At 39.0% G+C, this 18,843-nt stretch overlaps 1 protein-coding gene across 4 annotated transcripts in view; it reads right to left on the bottom strand.

The window, feature by feature from the left end:
- Window positions 1-18,843, bottom strand: part of Cacna2d1 (calcium voltage-gated channel auxiliary subunit alpha2delta 1) — a 401,933-nt gene that overhangs the window by 44,607 nt on the left and 338,483 nt on the right. For 2 of the 4 annotated variants that reach the window (XM_063237508.1, XM_063237510.1), the window contains exons 13-21: window positions 17,461-17,539; window positions 16,565-16,614; window positions 15,259-15,348; window positions 11,390-11,467; window positions 10,113-10,187; window positions 9,791-9,865; window positions 6,419-6,475; window positions 2,402-2,473; window positions 464-535 (exon numbers count right to left, since the gene is read on the bottom strand). In XM_063237508.1, coding sequence (XP_063093578.1) covers window positions 464-535; window positions 2,402-2,473; window positions 6,419-6,475; window positions 9,791-9,865; window positions 10,113-10,187; window positions 11,390-11,467; window positions 15,259-15,348; window positions 16,565-16,614; window positions 17,461-17,539 — 648 coding nt within the window. The remainder of the gene's footprint in view (window positions 1-463; window positions 536-2,401; window positions 2,474-6,418; window positions 6,476-9,790; window positions 9,866-10,112; window positions 10,188-11,389; window positions 11,468-15,258; window positions 15,349-16,564; window positions 16,615-17,460; window positions 17,540-18,843) is intronic. The other 2 variants (XM_063237511.1, XM_063237514.1) reach the window with 1 other exon arrangement.

The following is an 18,843-nucleotide window of genomic DNA, read 5'->3' as shown; positions in this document are numbered from 1 at the left end:
AAGACAAGTCAAACAAGAACCAAACAAAAATAAGACAAAATAATACGTGGAACGCGACAATTAGAATAGGAATGAACACACTGTGGATTGCACACAGCTAATAAGCATTAACTACAGTTTTTATTACTGCCATTTTCTAAAGCATGGCATAAAATTATGTTGCATATTTAGTGTCTTCCAATAATAAAACAGACATAACCACTTTCAAGTATAGTTTTATAAAAATATATTGTTTATAAAATAATACATCAAGAAACTTAAAGCATTATTTTTATGAAAATGAGAAAGTTGGTGAAAATATTTTCTAGCTAAGAACTGTCTTAAAAACAAAGGGAAACTTATTCACCAGAGACATCTCTGTGTTGTAAGTAAATTCTGGATTAGCAGACAGCAAAGATGAATTCCCAGTATCACTTATTCTGAATAAATGCTTATACAGAAGAATAAACCAATTAATTCTTACCTCATCTTGAGATTTAACTAGCGTTCTGAAGGTTTTTTCTCCACTTTCTCCATCTATCATTTTATTCCGAATCTGAGAGCAAACAAAATAGATACTTTATCCTAGGATCCAAATTCACCACTAAAACGGGTATTATCAACGTGGGTCAGAGTTTTCCTTTACTTTAAACACATTAAGTAACAACAGAGGGTTGCTTTTAACATTAGTTGCAACTGTTTCCTGGAATTTTTTAAGCTGCTTCATTATAATTGTTTTATATTATGTCAAAAATATGAAAAGTGCCCTTAATAAACTTTTTCAGCCAGTCATCAGTTTTTGAAATATAATTAGCAAGGATCAGTCATTGAGTTATAGATTGGCTATATTTAAGTGAAAAGTAATAGAAATGTGTAAGAATTTACAGAATTAGGACACAGCATGGAATTCTTCAAATTTCTACCTCACCCAAATAACCAGTTTCATGGGAAGGGACGTTTTTAAGAGTCGCCTTTACACATTTTAGTTTTTATTTGTCCTACCTGGCAGTAAAAAATGGAGTATGTGAAAATTGTAATGAGCTTCTAGGACTTAATATAACACGGCTTAAATTTTCCAAACCCTTAGAAACAAGTCCAGTCACATTTCTCACAAATTATTCTAGCCGGCTGGAATTTCTCAGAATTTTCTTTAGTTTTTCTTGTATGTAACTCAATCAGTGACTTACATTTCGTTGTTAGTTACTGTGTTAGTAACCACAGATGCTGTGTAAACAAACTTAATGTGATACAAGAATCAATTTAAAATAGAAGAACACAGGCTTGCTCTAATTTAGTTAAAATACTCGGGCTGAGCACACAGCCCAAGTGCAGATAAGCACTTGGTAGGTGAGTTGACTGTCCACTTAGTAGAGGCCCAAAAATCAAAATAAGACGTGACCACCAAGCAGCTCTTCTGCTGCCCTGTTTCTGGGCATTTTTATTTACTTCTCTTTCTCTCCAAATTGAGGGGAAACTGGAGCTTTGAGAGGCTAAATGATCTCACTGCGCATCCTGCCAGCGGAGGTCCGTCTCCTCCCTATGACTTTACCCTCTTATTACAACACACACTTTCCGCAGATCTTCACGCACCTCCTAAAACAGCCCAGAACGGTGGCATGGTCTCAAGGTACTTGCAGTGAGTGATCAAATTCTATGGTTACACCGTGAGAAAATAAATGTGCAAAATGCATAAATCAAGTATGAGTTAAAATACACTGTGAAATCATTAAAGAAATATAGTAGCCTTTGCATAAATCAGAGATGTTCATCCATCCGGGAGGATTCTAAAAGCGTGTCCCCAACAGCAAGGAAGGTCAGTCTGCGCCTTCCTGAGTGAGGTGCAAACTAACTTCCAACCTGCCATCAGCCCAACACACATGGCACCAATAATGCCTGTTTCCAGAGGCTCTGAAAGCCACGCTGGAACAGACAAGACACTCAGCAAATGCTCTTTTATTATTAAACTGCTATCTTAATTATTATGGAAGGCTTTGACACACAAAGCGGGCACGTAACTTGTTTTGCAATACAACAGATATTTGCTGCATCCAGAGTCCCGAGAGGACAGGCAGCTTCTTTCCTCAGGCTGCTCATCCCTGGCTTGGTGGCTGGGACCCACTTTTAACTGTGTAACAAGATCCATCTCTTGTCATAATTCACAGGTAAATTTTGAGCTGACATAGTTAAGATAGCTTGGTGAGGGAGAAAGAAAAGAAACACGCTCAGTTTAATTAGTTCTTCCCTGCCAGGTGACCTTCGGGGGAACAGTGTCCAGGGCAGAGCCAATGTCACAGATGAGGAACACCTGTTTGTGCATGCAGAACTGAGAGACGATGAGGTGGCCACTGGACAGAGGTCACTTAGAGGACGCAAGAATCCAGTGCCCTGCCCCCACGGCTGGTGTCCTCGCCAGCACACTCACCTCCACTTTGATATCATTCTCCAGCTCGGCGTCCAGGAAGTCCAAAGTCACCGGCTCCTGAGATTTGGGGTTCTACACAGAAGACAGTAATAAGTACGTGCGCCATTATTAACCAGCGCTGTGCACGGTGTGATCTAACCAGGATTTAAATACGAAATCAACTCTGTGAAAATTAGCCAAGATATGTTAACTGTATACCTATATATCTCATTTATATATGAAAGTAGGAAGTTGGAGCTAAAAATTGAGCTTTAAGTGTAGTAAATATTAATTACCAATTGAAAAAGTCCCATTTTGAACGCTGATTTAGACCCTGCATTTACAGTCACAAGTCTGTGGGAACGCGACTGTTGAAGAGCCACTTAAAACTTTCACCAGCAGGACAAAAGCGCTAAAGAAAGCAACATGGTAACAAAACAAGCACAACATACAAGCATGTACGCTGTGATTTCAATAAGGAAATTATTTAAGGAAAATACGTAGTATTAGGTTGGATATTTTACAAAAGTAAAACGCACTGCTTTGGTCTCTACGCTTCCGTCTGGAAACGTAAAAGGCAGAGAGAGGAAGTCTGTTTCACACATTGACTCTCAGAAATGTTACATTTTAATGATTCAAATTAATTCAGAATTCTAGAGTGTGCACAATGAAATGTGTGACCAAGTCAAGGACTGCAACAGAAACCAGGCACTGCGGTGAAAGTGTACTGAGAAAAATAAGCCTGGGGTCACTAAACAGGGGCGCCTGTGAGACACCCCAGGCTCTTCTGGTTTGAATGGAGTACGAAGCTCGCTGTGGAACAAGACTCAGTATTTACGGTTTATCAGGTGATAGCATTGACCGAGAAAATTCATCCCAAGTGGCAGATTTCATTTCTTAATTACAAAATGAAGATGCACTGAACTGTGTGATAAGTGAATAAAATACAATCACTGTTTTAACACTTGGTAATGTTATATAATGCTAGAATTTCACAGTTAACTACAATAAAAATCACATTAAATACTTCATTCTTCAACTGTAAGTTGGAAACTAGATATTAAAAAGTTATTGAAATAAGTATTATCCAAATCTGATCATTAATTACATAGCAGTAATCAATGCAGAATTACGGTGGATGAGTGGATGGTTCTTTGGAATTTTACTAATAATAGCCTCCTGAAATGTCCAGATCATCAATATTTCTGACATCGTTTGAGGAGACTAAACTTTCCAAGGTAGCAGCAGCGGTTGAAACACACTGAAACTCAGCATTTCCTATTTGTAAACTGTATGTTTCAGGATACGTGGCACGTATTTGTTTTATAATTATGGCCCTTCTTTCAAGTAATATCTCCATTTAGGAACACAAACTTAAACCTTATGGTTTTGATGAATCTTAAAGCCAGTTAAAAGTAACCACACTTGTCTATTGTAACTAAAAACTGTCACTTGTCTGTCTGAGTTAAAAATAGCCTATTACTATAATCAGAAGAATCTATAATACTGAAAGTAAGCATTAGATGTTTCTCAAAGGGAAAAACCCGACCACTTGAAGGAAAAGTCATTTAGGTAGAAATGCCCATTTGAAATAGAGCATGGTTCCTGAGAAAACACAAGCCATTGCTGAAAACCCTACAAATCCTTTATTTATAAAATAAAACCCAGAAAGTCATTAATGACAGTTTACTGTTTCAGAAATGCTTATTTAAAATCTCATAAAATAAACCACTTCACACAAACGATCTAACACCAGCATAAAAAATGTAGTGATTAGTGCAAGACAACATCAAAATAACCCAAATGATAAAGTAAAAGCCAGAATGAGGATATGGAGCCGCATGCAATGGGCAGTGCACAGCATGACCAGAGGCAAAGGGCGTGCAGGGGAGGGGCGTGACCGGGAGGGAGGGCAGCACGGGCCACGTCCCCATCAGCACACGAAGACACAGAGAGCAAAGGGAATCAGGACGGAAGATCTCAGGCGCAAAGTGCATCTCAGTGGGATCAGCTGACCACTCTCATAGACAGAGGCACCGGAAATTTAAAGCTGGCTTACAATCAACAGAAACACTCCTGCGCCTAGTTCCTCTGGGCTCCTCATGCTTTGTGACTTCCTGTTGAATTTTTTTCACTGCTTTTCATTTTTTAGTAATATGTGACCACAGTGTATAATGGCTACCTTCCGCCCGGGAGCTGGTCCCTGTACACAACAGGGATCGATTGTTTAGCCCTGTTCTCGCTCCTTTTCCCTCCATTCGGGGTCCTCTTCCTTTTGCAAAAGATCTATCTCTTTATTTCCTGTTATTTGGTCTCTGTTTATAGTTTGGGCTTCTTATATTAGAGAAAGGATGCAATAGTTAAGCTTGTGTGTCTAATTCATCTCACTTGTTCTTAGCATGGTACTACTTCTGTGTTAGCTGTCAACAACATTTTGTTTTTTCAGGAAATGTTCAGAGTGTGCACCCCTTGCCCACAGATTATTCAAGCCTATCCTTCTTTATGGCAGAGTAGTACTCCATTTGGACACAAAGTGCACCATGTGTTTGTTATTCAAGGTTAAGCACCTAACATTCCTAGTTACGAAGTTTGGATCTCAACTGATATAATAATGTGATCATGTGTTCAAATAAAAGGGAAAACACAATGATAAATTTTAGAATTCAGATAATTAAATCAGTGACATTCTAATACTTAACACTTCAAAAATATCCCCTAAACGGAGAGGTCTTATGTGGTTGCTAGTTTTCCATTTGGGATTTCCTTAGCATGAAAACAAAAACAAAGTAAGGCATTATTTGTTCTATATTTTTTAATTATATCATAATTTTTAGATGCAATATTTGAGGTTTCTACAAAAAAAACCAAAAAACCCCACTAAAAAGTATAACTGAAGGTAAACATCAAAGCAGCATGCATGGAAAGCAACGGAAGTTTAATACCTTCAGAAGGGCACGTGTATGATTTTAATCTCTACAGAAGTCATAAAAGACCCAGAGGAGATTCTCACTGCCAAAGAAGCTCTAAGCCGGAAGGGCACCAGCGTGTCCTCTAGTTTGGGCCCCTGCTATTTTAAGAAAACCTCTGAAGCTCTAACTGATTCGGAAGCTAAATTAAATCAGAATTCGCAGGAGACAGGACTGAGACTCACACGCAAATTTATGGACTGCAGGAAGAGAACAGGGCGCTCCCTTCTGCTTCCCAGATGAAGACACCAGCGTGGGAGGCACCCAGAGGGCTCTGGGACCGGCCCGGCGCGAGGGTCCCCAGCCGGCTTCCAGCAGAAGCGGACCAGAGTCCAGTTCAGCCAGTGAGGCCTTGCCATGGCTGCTTAGCACAGTGCTACTCCTGTGTTAGTTACCAACAATGTTTTGTTTTTCCAGGAAATGGTAGGAAATCTTAAATAATGTCCGACTTCCTCTGGAATTCTGAAATTATTTACGAAGCTGTAGAAAATAAATCCACATCCCTAGAGTAACTTTTACATTTTGTTGTCAAAGGAGAAAAAGGCTTTGCAATCAGTTTGTCAGGCAGTAAAAAGTCTTGGTATTTCTTATCTGAACAATTTTAATTTACAGTACAGACATTTCTCTAACTGTTAAACTCCAATTACACTTGTGGAAATTCAAGAATATTTTAGTTTAAAATCTCTGATTTACGGAACTTACCACACTGAAATTGTAGTTTTATTTGCACGTAAAGGCAACGTTACCAGCAAATTGTTAGGATCACATGGATTGGCATGAATCTCGTAATCATTAATAACAGATTTCTTTTTTAGAAGCCGTCTCATGATGATTAGTCTGATTGTTAAGATTATTACACTATTTATTTAGCAGTCTTAGTGAGCTAACGCACCCCACTCCATTAGCACATTTTTGCTTCAGTTTATTGGAAGCTGATGCTAATTTCCTTCTCATGCTCTAGAAGCCCAAAGTCAGGAGAGGCAGTTTCAACTGGAAGCTTTAAGAGCAAAGCTTGATCTCAATTCTGTTTTAGCAATTTGAAAGCACTGCCGCATCCACCCCATTCAGTTACCTGCACATTGGGTCTTCTTTGTCTTAAATTAACTGTTGGGATACCCACACCAATAGGCTGAAGTGACAGAGAAATGGCAGTCATCACACCACTAATCCACGGGGCGGGCTTCGGGCTCAGATGTCTGCTCCGTCACAAACAGATCTAACTGATGCACTCGGAGTTCAAAATACGTGACGCAACATAAAAGCTTGTGATGAACTAATTTGTTAAAAATGAAAGTCTAAAACTATTTTAGAGAATAAAAATGCTAAGTCAGTACAAATCACTTTGAAGAGACACAATTGTTATTATTTGTGTATTTTATTCTGGAAATGTATTTGTGGAAGTAGGAAAGATACACTGACTATAAAATTTCCTCCATATTGAGAGAGAGACAGACAGACAGACAGGCAGACTAAAATGCACACTATCAATGTCCCCCTCAATGTCCTGGGTGCACCTCAAACCCCAGCTGTGCTGGTGGTACCTGGACGAAGTGACCCTGATGAAGCCCAGGTCTCACCGAGGGGATTGCTGCCCCAGGGAGCAAGCGGGAAGGCTGGGGATGGGGTCGGTGGGCAGGGCTTGCCTACCATACACAAGGCCTGAGTTCGAGTCCCGCTGCCACATAACAAAACCAAAGAAACAAAAAAGCTGGAGCTCAGCCCCTGCACCTTGTCCACCCTCACGGCAGAGCGAGGAGCCGCTGATCGTGCCCTGCAGGTTCCCCGCCTTAGGACTGGGACCAGGACCTTTCTGTTGTCTACAAACCAGTTCTCCATCCTTACTGCTGTGTGTTTGTTGTTTTGTCCTAGCAGCCTACATACATTCAACAATTATTATATATTAAAAAGCCTTACACATCTAAACAAGGTCCTTAGTATCCTGCAGAGGCATCGAATGTATCGATGGAATTAATGGCAAATTCTACCATATTTCTGTAGACTCATTTTAGTGTTTCCTTCTAAAACACAGGTTATTCATAATTCCCTTTTCAATAAATATAAATATCAGAATTGGCCAAAATGAAATACCTAGTAGATAGATCTGGTTATTTTTAAGGAAAAAGGGAAGACTATAAAATGCATTTTGAGATAAGCCGTGATACATAATGCTACAGTATCCAAAATGTGGCCCTGCAGGTAATAGTAACACTGATGAAATAATGATGCCTTAGAAAGTTAGCTGTGTAAAAAGCATTTATCATTTACTGATATCCTGGACTTTTTAAAGGGCACTTGGGCTACCTTTTACAAAACACAACACGACAATGAAATATTTTGAAATAGGATTATATTATCTGGAAGAAATATGTAAGATATTTAGCGAGGAACACACACTTGCAAAGCATTATATTTTCACCTTGTCAGATAATAACGGGCACAATGTATGTGGCTTTATTTTCCTTCATTTGTATCCATGAATTACTGATGAAAGAGGTGTTTTGTTATGTAGCATCGGCTACTATATTGACTCTCTCTGAATTTCTCCATCACCTGTATCACCGTTTGGTGAGACTCTTGCATAAACGTGCACTTTCACCATAAAATAGAAATGGCCGTGTTTATCACATTAACGATGAAAATTCAAAACACATTCAGAAAAAAAAATAGCATGCTGATTACTCAGACTTGTTTTCTTTGGGTAATTTTCAGACAGTGTTTTTTGAAATTTTTTTTGTTGCATCCTTCTTTTAATAAAATCCACACTAAAATGAGAAAAGTTAATGTAACCTAGCCTTTCATAAATCTTTCTATAAAATTTATATTTTCTTTGTGATCTTATGAATTTAGTGAAATGATTACTCCAAATGAGTGAAATATGTATTAACATCATTCAAACAGCAATAAAATATTTTCTATATAAATATTTGTCATTAGGAGGTAAAGGGGGAAAACCTTTTTTAGATTATTACCTTTTTTATCATGAAGATAGTCTAAACTGTTATTACCACTGGATGATGGCTTTATATGTCTCCACTGTACATGTATTTCTCTCATTACTAATTTCTGTCTGTGATATATTTTAGTGACTGTAGGGGGAGGTTAAGGACTACAATCAGAAAAATAGGGATTTTTTGTATGTTTCAACAAATGACATTTTTATTGCTTTTAGATTAAACATAATTTAAAATACTGTTAATGAATAAAGGCCAAAAATAATGCAAAACTTTAAGCCTTCTTAGTTAAAAATATAAATGTTTTCAACTATAGGATGAAGTCTAGAGTGATTAGCTGGCCATAAGCAACTGCTGTATAGTAGGACTTTAATGTGACCTGCTTTTCAGACGCCTGACAGGACAGCACGAGATCAGCGAGGGTGCATTTCTATGACAGCAGTGTACTCAACAATGATGAAGGGTGACAAGCAGCTACATCATGAGGCAAATGGATGGTAACCGATGGTAAGTCAAAGGTAGGAAGAATTAAAATAGGGACGTGAATTATAACACATAATCTTATGTAGCATATATTAAATGATTAGCTGCATTTGACATGGTCTTATACGTAGTATCAATGGCTCTTAACTCTTGAATAATACTTAAATGACACAGGCTCACGAGTGTGTGTGTGTGTGTGTGTGTGTGTGTGTGTGTGCACGCACACTCCTGTGCCTTCTAAAGCATGACTAACACTGAGTACTCATCACTGAGAGGAGGGCCAGGCAGAGGGAAGTCTGCATGGTGTAAAGTGCCTTCAAAGTTCAAGGAGAACACAGACATGTTCATAAAAATGCAATTGTATAAGATTTTGTCTAATTTCACAGCCAGCTAAATAAGTTTTGCCAGTAATGCCTCGTCCAGAACTAATGAAAAGCTGGCTGAGGTACTTCAGGGAAACATTTTGTGTCTTTGGAAAATGGGCATAAAGATGAGGATAAATGGGTTGATCTGTGGAATTTTAGGATTTCCAGATTAACCCGTGGAGTAAAAACACTGTCCAAATCTGAAGCTCCCTGCACAGATTTTGCTTCCTGAAATGGGCTCTTGTCTTTGCAAGCCTGCCCAGAGGGGACAGAGGACCCAGCAGAGGGAAAGCTGAGGTGACTGCGGGAAGAGAAGACACGATGAGGGACACGGTGACCATGGCAGCCAAGGTCACACGGCTAGGATCGAATCAGCAAGCGGGATTTATGAAAACGAAGCCCAGGGGGTGATGGTGGCAATCTTTGCACAAAGAATATCAGCTCAGCTAATTGGTAAGAAAAAATAGAACCCTTTAACCCACTGTAATATATTATCAACTGTGGGGCCATCAAGGAAACGAGCCACACTGCGGGTCATTGTTTGGTATTTAAGGCTTTAAAGTGATATTACAATGACAACCTAATAAGAGCCTTAACCTCTAATTTTACAAAATACAATTCACTGTGAACACTTTAGACACCTACCTTGGGCTGAAGATTCGGATGCAGCAAAACATAACCATTAGGGTCAATTGCAAAATAATAGCCATTGGGGCACAGCTGGAAAGAAATCAAAAAGCATTTATAAACATCCTAAGCCACCATCAGAAATGTGTTATTTCTTTACAAAAATCTTTCATTAAATTATTTACTAACAATGTTATTTTGAGGATTTTTTTAAGCATTTAGTTTTTCATTGGGTTTATAGCACATAATTTCTCAGAATTACTTAAATACCCCATAGACAAGTAAACTAGTCCACAGATCAGAACCAGGAAAGGACATCAAAAGTGTAATTGCATCTTACTGTAAAGCGTGGTGTCAGCCTCTTAATGTCTTCCAAGGAAACGTCCACACCCATCACACCCAGGATCAGCTGGTTCTGTGGGAAGACAGCAAGAAGTTAGTACATTTAATATCAAGTGTACCTATTTCTGCAGGCATGGTATATGTTTATCACTTCTCTACATTTACGTGAAACTGAGGGGCCTCTGTTGTCAAATTTAAAAGGATTATCCATTTTGTTTTCCGTAATTTTATCATCCTTATTAACTTACGTGAAATCTTGATGACTGAATTTAAAATGCAGAGATGTACAAAGTTCGAACTCAACCTGGGCAACCCAAGTACTTAATGAAGCCATATCTCAGGATAAAAATTTTGAAGATGTATGAGAAGGATTTAGACACTACCCTCTCTGAGCTCCAGTATTTGGAACTAAGAGATGTTTAAGAACATAATGATCCCCAAAGAGAAATGACTAGTGTTTAATATAGCTATATTATTAAAACAAGGAATTCGATTGAGATTTATAACTGAATGGACAGTCCTTAAGCACAGAGGGCTTCATTAGGCCATAAACTTCCCCCAAGTCAGGAATATCACCCACATTATAAAGTGGTTAGTATTAAAAAATACAAGTTCTGCAGTTTATCATTTGGAATCAAGCCAGGAAATATCAGTATAATCCTGAGTTTAAATCAAAAGTACTTAACAAATAAGAAAACAAATACAAGGTAGTTTGTAATAATTACACAGCACGGGCAGAGGTAGCATGCTATTGCATTGACAGTCTTATCAGTGCTGTAGAAATTGAGTGTTTCCATGAAATTCATGAAGTATTCTTCCTATAGCTTGAGAAAATGGGAAAAAACTCACTCATCTGATCTGTAAGTTACAAGATAACTAAAAAATCTACTCTCTGGGAGTCAGAAGGGTAAGGGCTGCTACGTGTATCTCTGCACATCTGCTGCACACATCGCTGTGTTTTTCGGAACCGCACGAGCATCTTAAGTAGATTTCAAGAGTGTGCATACAATCATCGTCCGTTTGTCATGTCCTAACTCACGAGCCTGCTTCGCATCCTCACGGGACACAGTCCCACAGGGCACTCTGACTGCGGCCCGGAGGAGGCGGGGATGGGACCCGCGTCCTCTTTCCCAGGTGGCTTTCCATGGGCAGCAGGGCCATTGGCCTCACTACAGTGGCCCTGGGCGGATCTCCTTAGAGAAACATCTGAGCCGCGCTGAGCTGCAGTGTCCGGTTATCATTTATTATTATTAATTTTATCAATGAACTTTTAACCTTCAAATTGGTCTCATTTTCAGACTGGCCAGTTCTGTTGAAGACCGGAAGAGTTCCAGTAATGACAAGCCCCAGTTCCTAAAATAGACAGGGAGAAAAGACAGATGAGCTTCCCTCGAAGTTTTCTCCTTCTGCATTAGCCTGGTAACTCAGACTTCAACTCAGAATTACTGCATAAAAAGCAAGCAGAATAGTAATAACTTTTAAAATCTGTTAGTTTACTTTTTAAGGGTCTTAGGAATAATAAAACTCATTATGCAATTATTTAAGAAGGTAATGCCTAAAATAATATTCTAAATGAGCACTGTAAATAACTTAAACAAAAAAAATCATCTTACACAAATGACGCACAGCCTCTAGGTGCTTTAGTTATCAGTTATCTTACCCATACCTAGTCTTTTCTCTCTCTCTTTTTTTTTTTTTTTGTCTTTTTCATTGGTACCAGGGATCGAACTCACAACCACCTGCTTGTAAGGCAGGTGCTTATGCTGCTGAGCTAAATCCCCAGCCCTAGTCTTTTCTCTTAATGACCCCGTTCATCTATGATCAGGGTCCCCCACACTCACAGTGGTATTAAAATATTATCTTAAATGATTTTAGTTCCTTTTGTGTGGCTTCATTCTTAAATTTTCCATCCTACACCAAAAGTTTCATACTATATCACGAATGAATTGAGTAACACACATAGAAACATACTATTGATACTGTATTTCTAGACTATTCTAGATAAACACTCTCATTTAAATGAAGAAATATTACTTCTAAATATTTTCGCAAAGGAAATAAAAGTTTTTGACCAAACAAAATAATACACAAAGACCTGAAATCATTACATAAGAAATCCTAGCTCTGAGCAATTTTAGCATAACAAAAGTCATGCCACTCTTAGTCACCGTGTGGATAATTTCATGTATTAAATGAATCCATTGAGATTAGTATTAGCAGCTATTTTTTCTTATTGACATCTGTGGTCATTGTGTGTGCCTGTGTGGGTGTGTGCGCGCATAACACTCATTACTATTTCATAGTATGCATTTGCAACAAAATCACTTCTTAAGAAAATAGTGAATTTGCCACACTGGCAAAATTTTAGTAATCTTCTGGAAAAAAAAAATCTCAAATCAAAACGTCACCAACTCTGTTTCGATTCTAAAAACAGCACGATCTTACGAAGGAAATGTCCCCAAAAGGCTGTGGTGTGTAATTGTGCCCACTGAACCCCCAAAACAGTGGAAACCAATTTAGAGAGTAGAGATGATCATAAAAAGGATTCTACAAGCACAAGACAAAATTATTTGGGACAAAGAAAGTGGAGAAACAACTACAAGTTATCAGGCAGGTGCATGATGATACACATTAACTTCCCATTTAGTTTTAAGAGGAGGTCAACAAAAATATTCTTAATTACACAAGTTAAAATTTTCAACAAAAACCTGCCACCTCAATAATGTGAGGATATAGATTAATCCTAATTACCCAAAAGAGAAGCAAGTGAAGATTACTTCAGGGAGCTTTATCTGAGTTATAATTTATTTGTGCAGTTTTAAAAATGTAACCATGATATAAGAGAAGGTATATATGGACATAATATTTGTCTTTCCATGACTTTTGCATCTGTAAAACATACCCAAACAGGCTTCTAAAGGTCATATGTACCCTAAAATGAGATTCTAGGTGCTGACATTAGACTCCAGACAATGTGGAACTACCCTTCCACTCATCAAGTGGACCAAAAATGGAACCCTGTCTCCGGACATGGAACAACTTCAGAGAATCGAAACAGAAATAAGTTCACTGTCCCTGGGATTTCGTTTTTGTGTTTTAGAGTCCACTCTTAAAAGTCTTCTATATATTTTATTCACTTTTTCCACACACATCGATAGTCTCCACAGTGCTGGCCTAGTCTCATTTCAGATGGTCTGTCGTATTACCTCAAAGGTGACCCCTGTAGGACCCCTTCTGCATCTCCAAATTTTAGTCAGTATCACAGCAAACTGACTTGTACTCATATCTACAGTTAAAATGTTACAATTTTAAAAGCATACCTCTTCCTCTCTCATTCCAAATGTATAACTTCTTTGTTCTGACAAGCCAGAGCTCACTGAATATTTCATGTTATATTTATTATGTCTTATCTTGCGATATACCTTTTTTTAGGTAAACTTTGACAACAAGTATTTTGATTTTTCTGCATGCAGTGTGCATTTATTTATAAAAATAACTTAAGCCAGGTATGCTGGAGCACATCTGTAATCCTAGCACTGGGGAGGCTGAGGCTGGAGGATCACTGTGAGTTCAAGGCCAGCCTGAACTACAAAGTTTGAACTCCATAGTGAAACCCTGTCTTTAAAAGACACACATCAACCAATCAATCAATCTTAAATACATGATGATTCACATCATTCTTAAGTCAATAAAAGACACTATTTCGCCTACGAATAGCTGACTTGAGTGCCCTTTACATTATATTTTAATTCTAGCTTGCAAAGTGGACATTTCCTAATGTCATTTGTGCTATCAGTAAGGACCGTGCCAGCACTGCAGATACTCTGGTCAGTGAACTCCTGGTCATAGGAAACAGGCCCGGGTTCCTGCCTCCTGATACGCGCTGTCCTGTGAGGGCTTTGGGAGAGTGAACATCTTGGCCATACATGCAGATGACCAGGTGACCTTAAGTAAACCAGTGACGTCAAGAAGGAACACGAGGAGCCATTCTCACTAGTGCGGGAGGTGAGCGAGCTTCCCTCTCTCTGACACAGCACGCGTGGCTGCTGGTAACACTGCCTATTTTCTTCTAACTTCCTGTGTGTGTTTATTTTCTAAGAAGCAAACGATAAGTAATTCTAAACGGATTGCATGCTGCCCTTTGGGTTCATCACTACATTTAGAATGAAGCCATGAATACACCACTGCATGCCAACTAGGGGAAAGGGTACTACTGAATCAGCATTGACTTTGCAGGGCTTAGTGTTTTGGCTCTCTCTAGTATGTTATTTCATTAAGAAACCCTTCAAATTAGCTGATGGAATTATGTATTGCTTTCACGTTGAGAAAACAAAATCATATCAAAGCAAGATTTCTCAACTTTGGGCTACTTAAGACCTTGACTGGATCACATCTTGTGTTGGCTAAGGAAAGGGGTGCTCCTGGCATTGCAGGATATTAAGGGGCACCCCTGATCCTCACCCATTAGATGCCAGCTACAAATCCTTTTCAGAAATGTCTACAGATGTTTCCAGGAAGTCCCGCAGCAGACAGCAGCTGCTGCAAAGTATGACGGTCTTTGTGCTGAAATGTCAACTGTTCGATGGCCAGTTTAACACGTATCTCTTAATGAACACAGGACTAATCAACTCATATCTCCATAAAGATGTCCGGGTGTGAATCAAAAGCAGGGACTGTATATAGAGAGGTGATCAGGTTTTACTGATTTCAGGGCAGGGTGAGAGGCTGCTGGTCTAACTGAATAGACCTGTGTGTTTCAGTGAGTCCCTTAGGGCTGTACAGGGCACACATGTTCTCTACCGGCTGACATCTACTTGAAAAATACTTTCTTTAAAATTCCTGTTCGAAGTCTGAAGAAACAGGTTGTCTTCCACATGACTATTGACTTTATTCTTTTATGTTAAAAATTAAAAATGTTATTGAAATGCTATAAATTCATGATTCTATTTAAAGTTCTACATTCTCGATAGATAGCATGTGTGGTTCTGTTTTACACAAACCTAGGATTTTATTCACATTCTCTAAATTCTTGCAAAGATGACTGTGATTCAAGAACTCTAGGAAACGTTCCATGAGGATTAAAGGAGAAATTCGTCTAGGGAAAGTCACTGTGGAATTTCTGGGGCAAGGTTCCAAACTCTTACCAAGGCATCCAAGTACACGTTTGTCCACTGGACCTTTCTAGCTTTTTCTCCTGCTAAAACCATGGGTCTTCCCAGGACGTCCAGATATTCCTGTGTGCACAGGAAGAAACAGTTGTTCTTTGAAACCAGGGAGGCTCGGTGTTTTAAAAAAAATATCCAAAGGAAAAAAGTTAACGCAGAGGTAACTGTGAATGTAGAATCCAACTGCTGAGAGAGTGAATGTATAACCACAAGACTCCCACTGTGGCTCTCCCTAAGTGGTGTCCTACCTACTCTGAAGCACCCCGTATGGCGCACTTTATAACAAACATATTTACTCCAGCTCTGGCCTCGCAAAGGCAGACTGCTGTTTTGGCAAGGTGGGCCAGTGCTAACTGAAGTGTGCTCCTGCTGACTATTTCCATGTTGATCCAAACTTTGAAGGATCTGGGATTTACTGTGCGAAACTGAACAAATTCAAAACAATAAAGCAGCCTCACACTTTCACATCACAGATTGCTTGGCTGAAACTGCAAACTGCATTTAAATTACAAATTTAAAATAATTCTATATCAAAAATAAATGAGACAGTGCGCTATGTCTCGACATCGGACCCAAATGGAGTCCTGTTCCATCTCGGCATTCAATGCTCTCAGCATTGGTTCCCCCACGGCCAGGCTGGCGACCTAGAGTAGCTTCCTCTAGCTTGAAGACTTTCAGCTATGTTCGAAATTGGGCAGTAATTCTAAATAGTAATTTATTAATATTTTTAAAGTAGTACATAGTTAAACTGAATTACTGAATTCTGCTAAATTAACTTAATAGACACACTATCTGCCGAATGTCAGAGAAATCGCCCCCTTGGAACTCCAGGTGAACCAGGTAAACAGAGCTGCCGTGGTTACTCCGAGCCTCTCACTCTAAGTAGGGGCTTGTAAATTTTTCCAGGATAATGACTGCTTAGCATTCAAATGGTTAAGAACTCATTTCTATGATTTGTAACACAATCAAGTTCAAATTGCTGAGCCTGTTAGAAAGTCTGATTTTACCCATTTCTCATGCTGCTTTTAAATCTGAGAAAAGCAGGATTCTGATACTCTAACTCATACTGATTTTTTACCTTGAATTTTGGATAGTTGGAATTAGTGGGAATCTTAATCAAAAACACCAATATATTGCTATGATACGTATTATTTTAGTACATGGAATATTACGGAGCTTTCTTTTCATTTTCAGCTGTCTTCAGCATATTGAATACATTCAAATTAGAAAAGAATCTTTTTTGAATTTTGAACAAATAATTTAAATAACACTTAAGTAATCATACCTGAGTATTAATTCTTATGGCTCCAATGGAAGGAATTTCATAATAATAACCTGAAATACACATACATTATAAATGTAAATATTATATCTTAATAAGCAGCCACAAAAATCTTTTTATTCTTTGTAGGGAAAAAGGATTTTCTTTTCACTCCTAAACTGAACAAAACAAAAATATAAAGACAAATTAATTCAGAAAATGTTTGACTAAGAAAATTACCAATAACTGCACAAGCTTTTTGAAAAATGATACTATTTTCTTAGCACAAAATATCCTTTAGTAAAAGTAAGAAAACTAGCATCACTGAAATATTTTTTCACTGAATGAATTATTAAAGATGGAGAAAGTGATACAATTATATGTTTATAAAATATCTGTCTAAACAAAACTTTCAGAGTATATTCAGGTTTCTCTTGTTGCTATGGTTTCATACTTTATTTTTCAAACACTATAATTTTTCTAAGTACAAAGGAAATATGGGCTCCCTGAGTGAAATTTAAATTATCTACAATTGTATGAGACATTTTCAGCCACTCAGACAAAACAAATAAACACATCACATAGTCCATATAAATGACACAAAATTCAGGTATTCTTTACTCCTAATTCTCCACATAAAATTGTATCTGTTACGCATTACTGAGTATCATTCAATGTAATGTATCTTTTTTATGAGTTTATGATATTATGATCAGATGTCTGAAATGTTTTTAAATGTAATACAAATGTCAAAATCTGTGATGTGTTTTCTCTATGGAGAGCATGTTGAGAACTGTATTTCTGCTTCAATTCTGATAAAAGCTATTCACAACTGTAGGTTATGTACAATGATAACACAGACCCACCAACAATGGCCAGGATATTTCTTCTAATAAAAAACAGCCAGAAAAGCACGTTACCTTTATTTTCACAAGCCATCCACTGGATGGGTCCTCGGTCATAATTGTGTTGACCAACGGAAAAGGTGAACACACGGACCTGGGTGAAGGGGAAACACAGGAATGAACCCAGCAAGGCAAAACAGCAAAAAACAAAACAAATACAGAAAAGCAAATTTTCAGGGTCATTTACTATGAGAAGAAAATCCGAGTTCAGTAAAGAGTTCAGTGAGGCACCAAGGGACCCCTCACAGCCTGCCAGAAGCAGACACCAAACTTACAGGAGCACTTGGGGGTCCTGCACTGAGCTGGCTCAGCAGTCCCACCTCCCTCCCAGGACTCAGCCTGTCGCCCTCACAGGCAGCCTCCGCAGATGATCCTCCCTAGTCATGGGGAACTGTGACGGAAGCATATACAGAAAGGCCACGCGAGTTGCTTAGGGCATTTTAGGAAGGGTTTGGCTTCTTTCACACCACAGAAATACTTAAGATGCACCTGTGTGATGGTGATGTTAGTGTCACTTTCTAGAAAAGCTGCTGGCATAGATATGTATTTTAAACGCCCAGCCCCTTCCTCGGGGATGTGGACTGACCCTCTGAACTGACATTTCTAAAGGTTTCATTGATTTTAGCTTTTGCACATTAGAACACGGCGCATATCTAAGAAGAGATTCCCATCTGCTTCTCTTTGGTTGCTCACAACCACACACATCACGACAGCCCTGACCTCCGCGAGGAGCACGGGAAGTCGCTGTTTTGAGCCTCTGGGTTCCATGGAGCTGCTCATGCAGGAGCCCATCTCGTAGCAGACAAGCCTGAGTCTGAGTCACTTCAAACTTGTTCAGGACAAATGACCAGGTCTAGGTTGGCGGCAGACGGTGGCTCTTGAGGGTAGGAGCTCTCGCCTTCCTGTGTTTGTCTCCTTTTTCTCTTTCTTTCTACTGTCTCTAGGAATTCTCCCTCAAAACGCAACACTTTCCTTTTCTTGACTGGGGCAGGGCTGCCTATGTGTTTCTAAGTCGTGTTGCTACTCACCTGTTGAGCTCATTCCTATGGGAAACACTGTTGTAAGCAGGCAGACCCCTCTAACTTGTTGGGGCACAATGATAATGTAAGAATGCATTTATAAGGTACCAAACTGATAGGTATTTCACCATGTGCTAGAGGTCTGTGACCAAGTTTCTGTTCTGCTGTTTCTGCTAAATTCAACTAACCTTGACGGTGTCTACAGCCAGCTGCACACCTCTGCTGAGCACTCAGTCAGAGTAACTGTCTGTACCTTAAGGCACTCTGAGCTAATTCAAGGGCCCCTCCCCAGAATGTGCCCATATGAAGCTAACGCCTTTAGTTGTGCTCACTCTGTAGGGCCCCTCCCCTGTTCCCTGAGTGTTTCCATATTATGATA

This window comes from Cavia porcellus, unplaced genomic scaffold, assembly GCF_034190915.1.
Source record: "Cavia porcellus strain 051 isolate PalLab524CR breed Dunkin Hartley unplaced genomic scaffold, mCavPor4.1 scaffold_2, whole genome shotgun sequence".
NCBI classification, from domain to species: domain Eukaryota; kingdom Metazoa; phylum Chordata; class Mammalia; order Rodentia; family Caviidae; genus Cavia; species Cavia porcellus.
The sequence above is the reverse complement of the archived record's forward strand: the minus strand, read 5'-3'. Positions and strand labels throughout refer to the sequence as shown.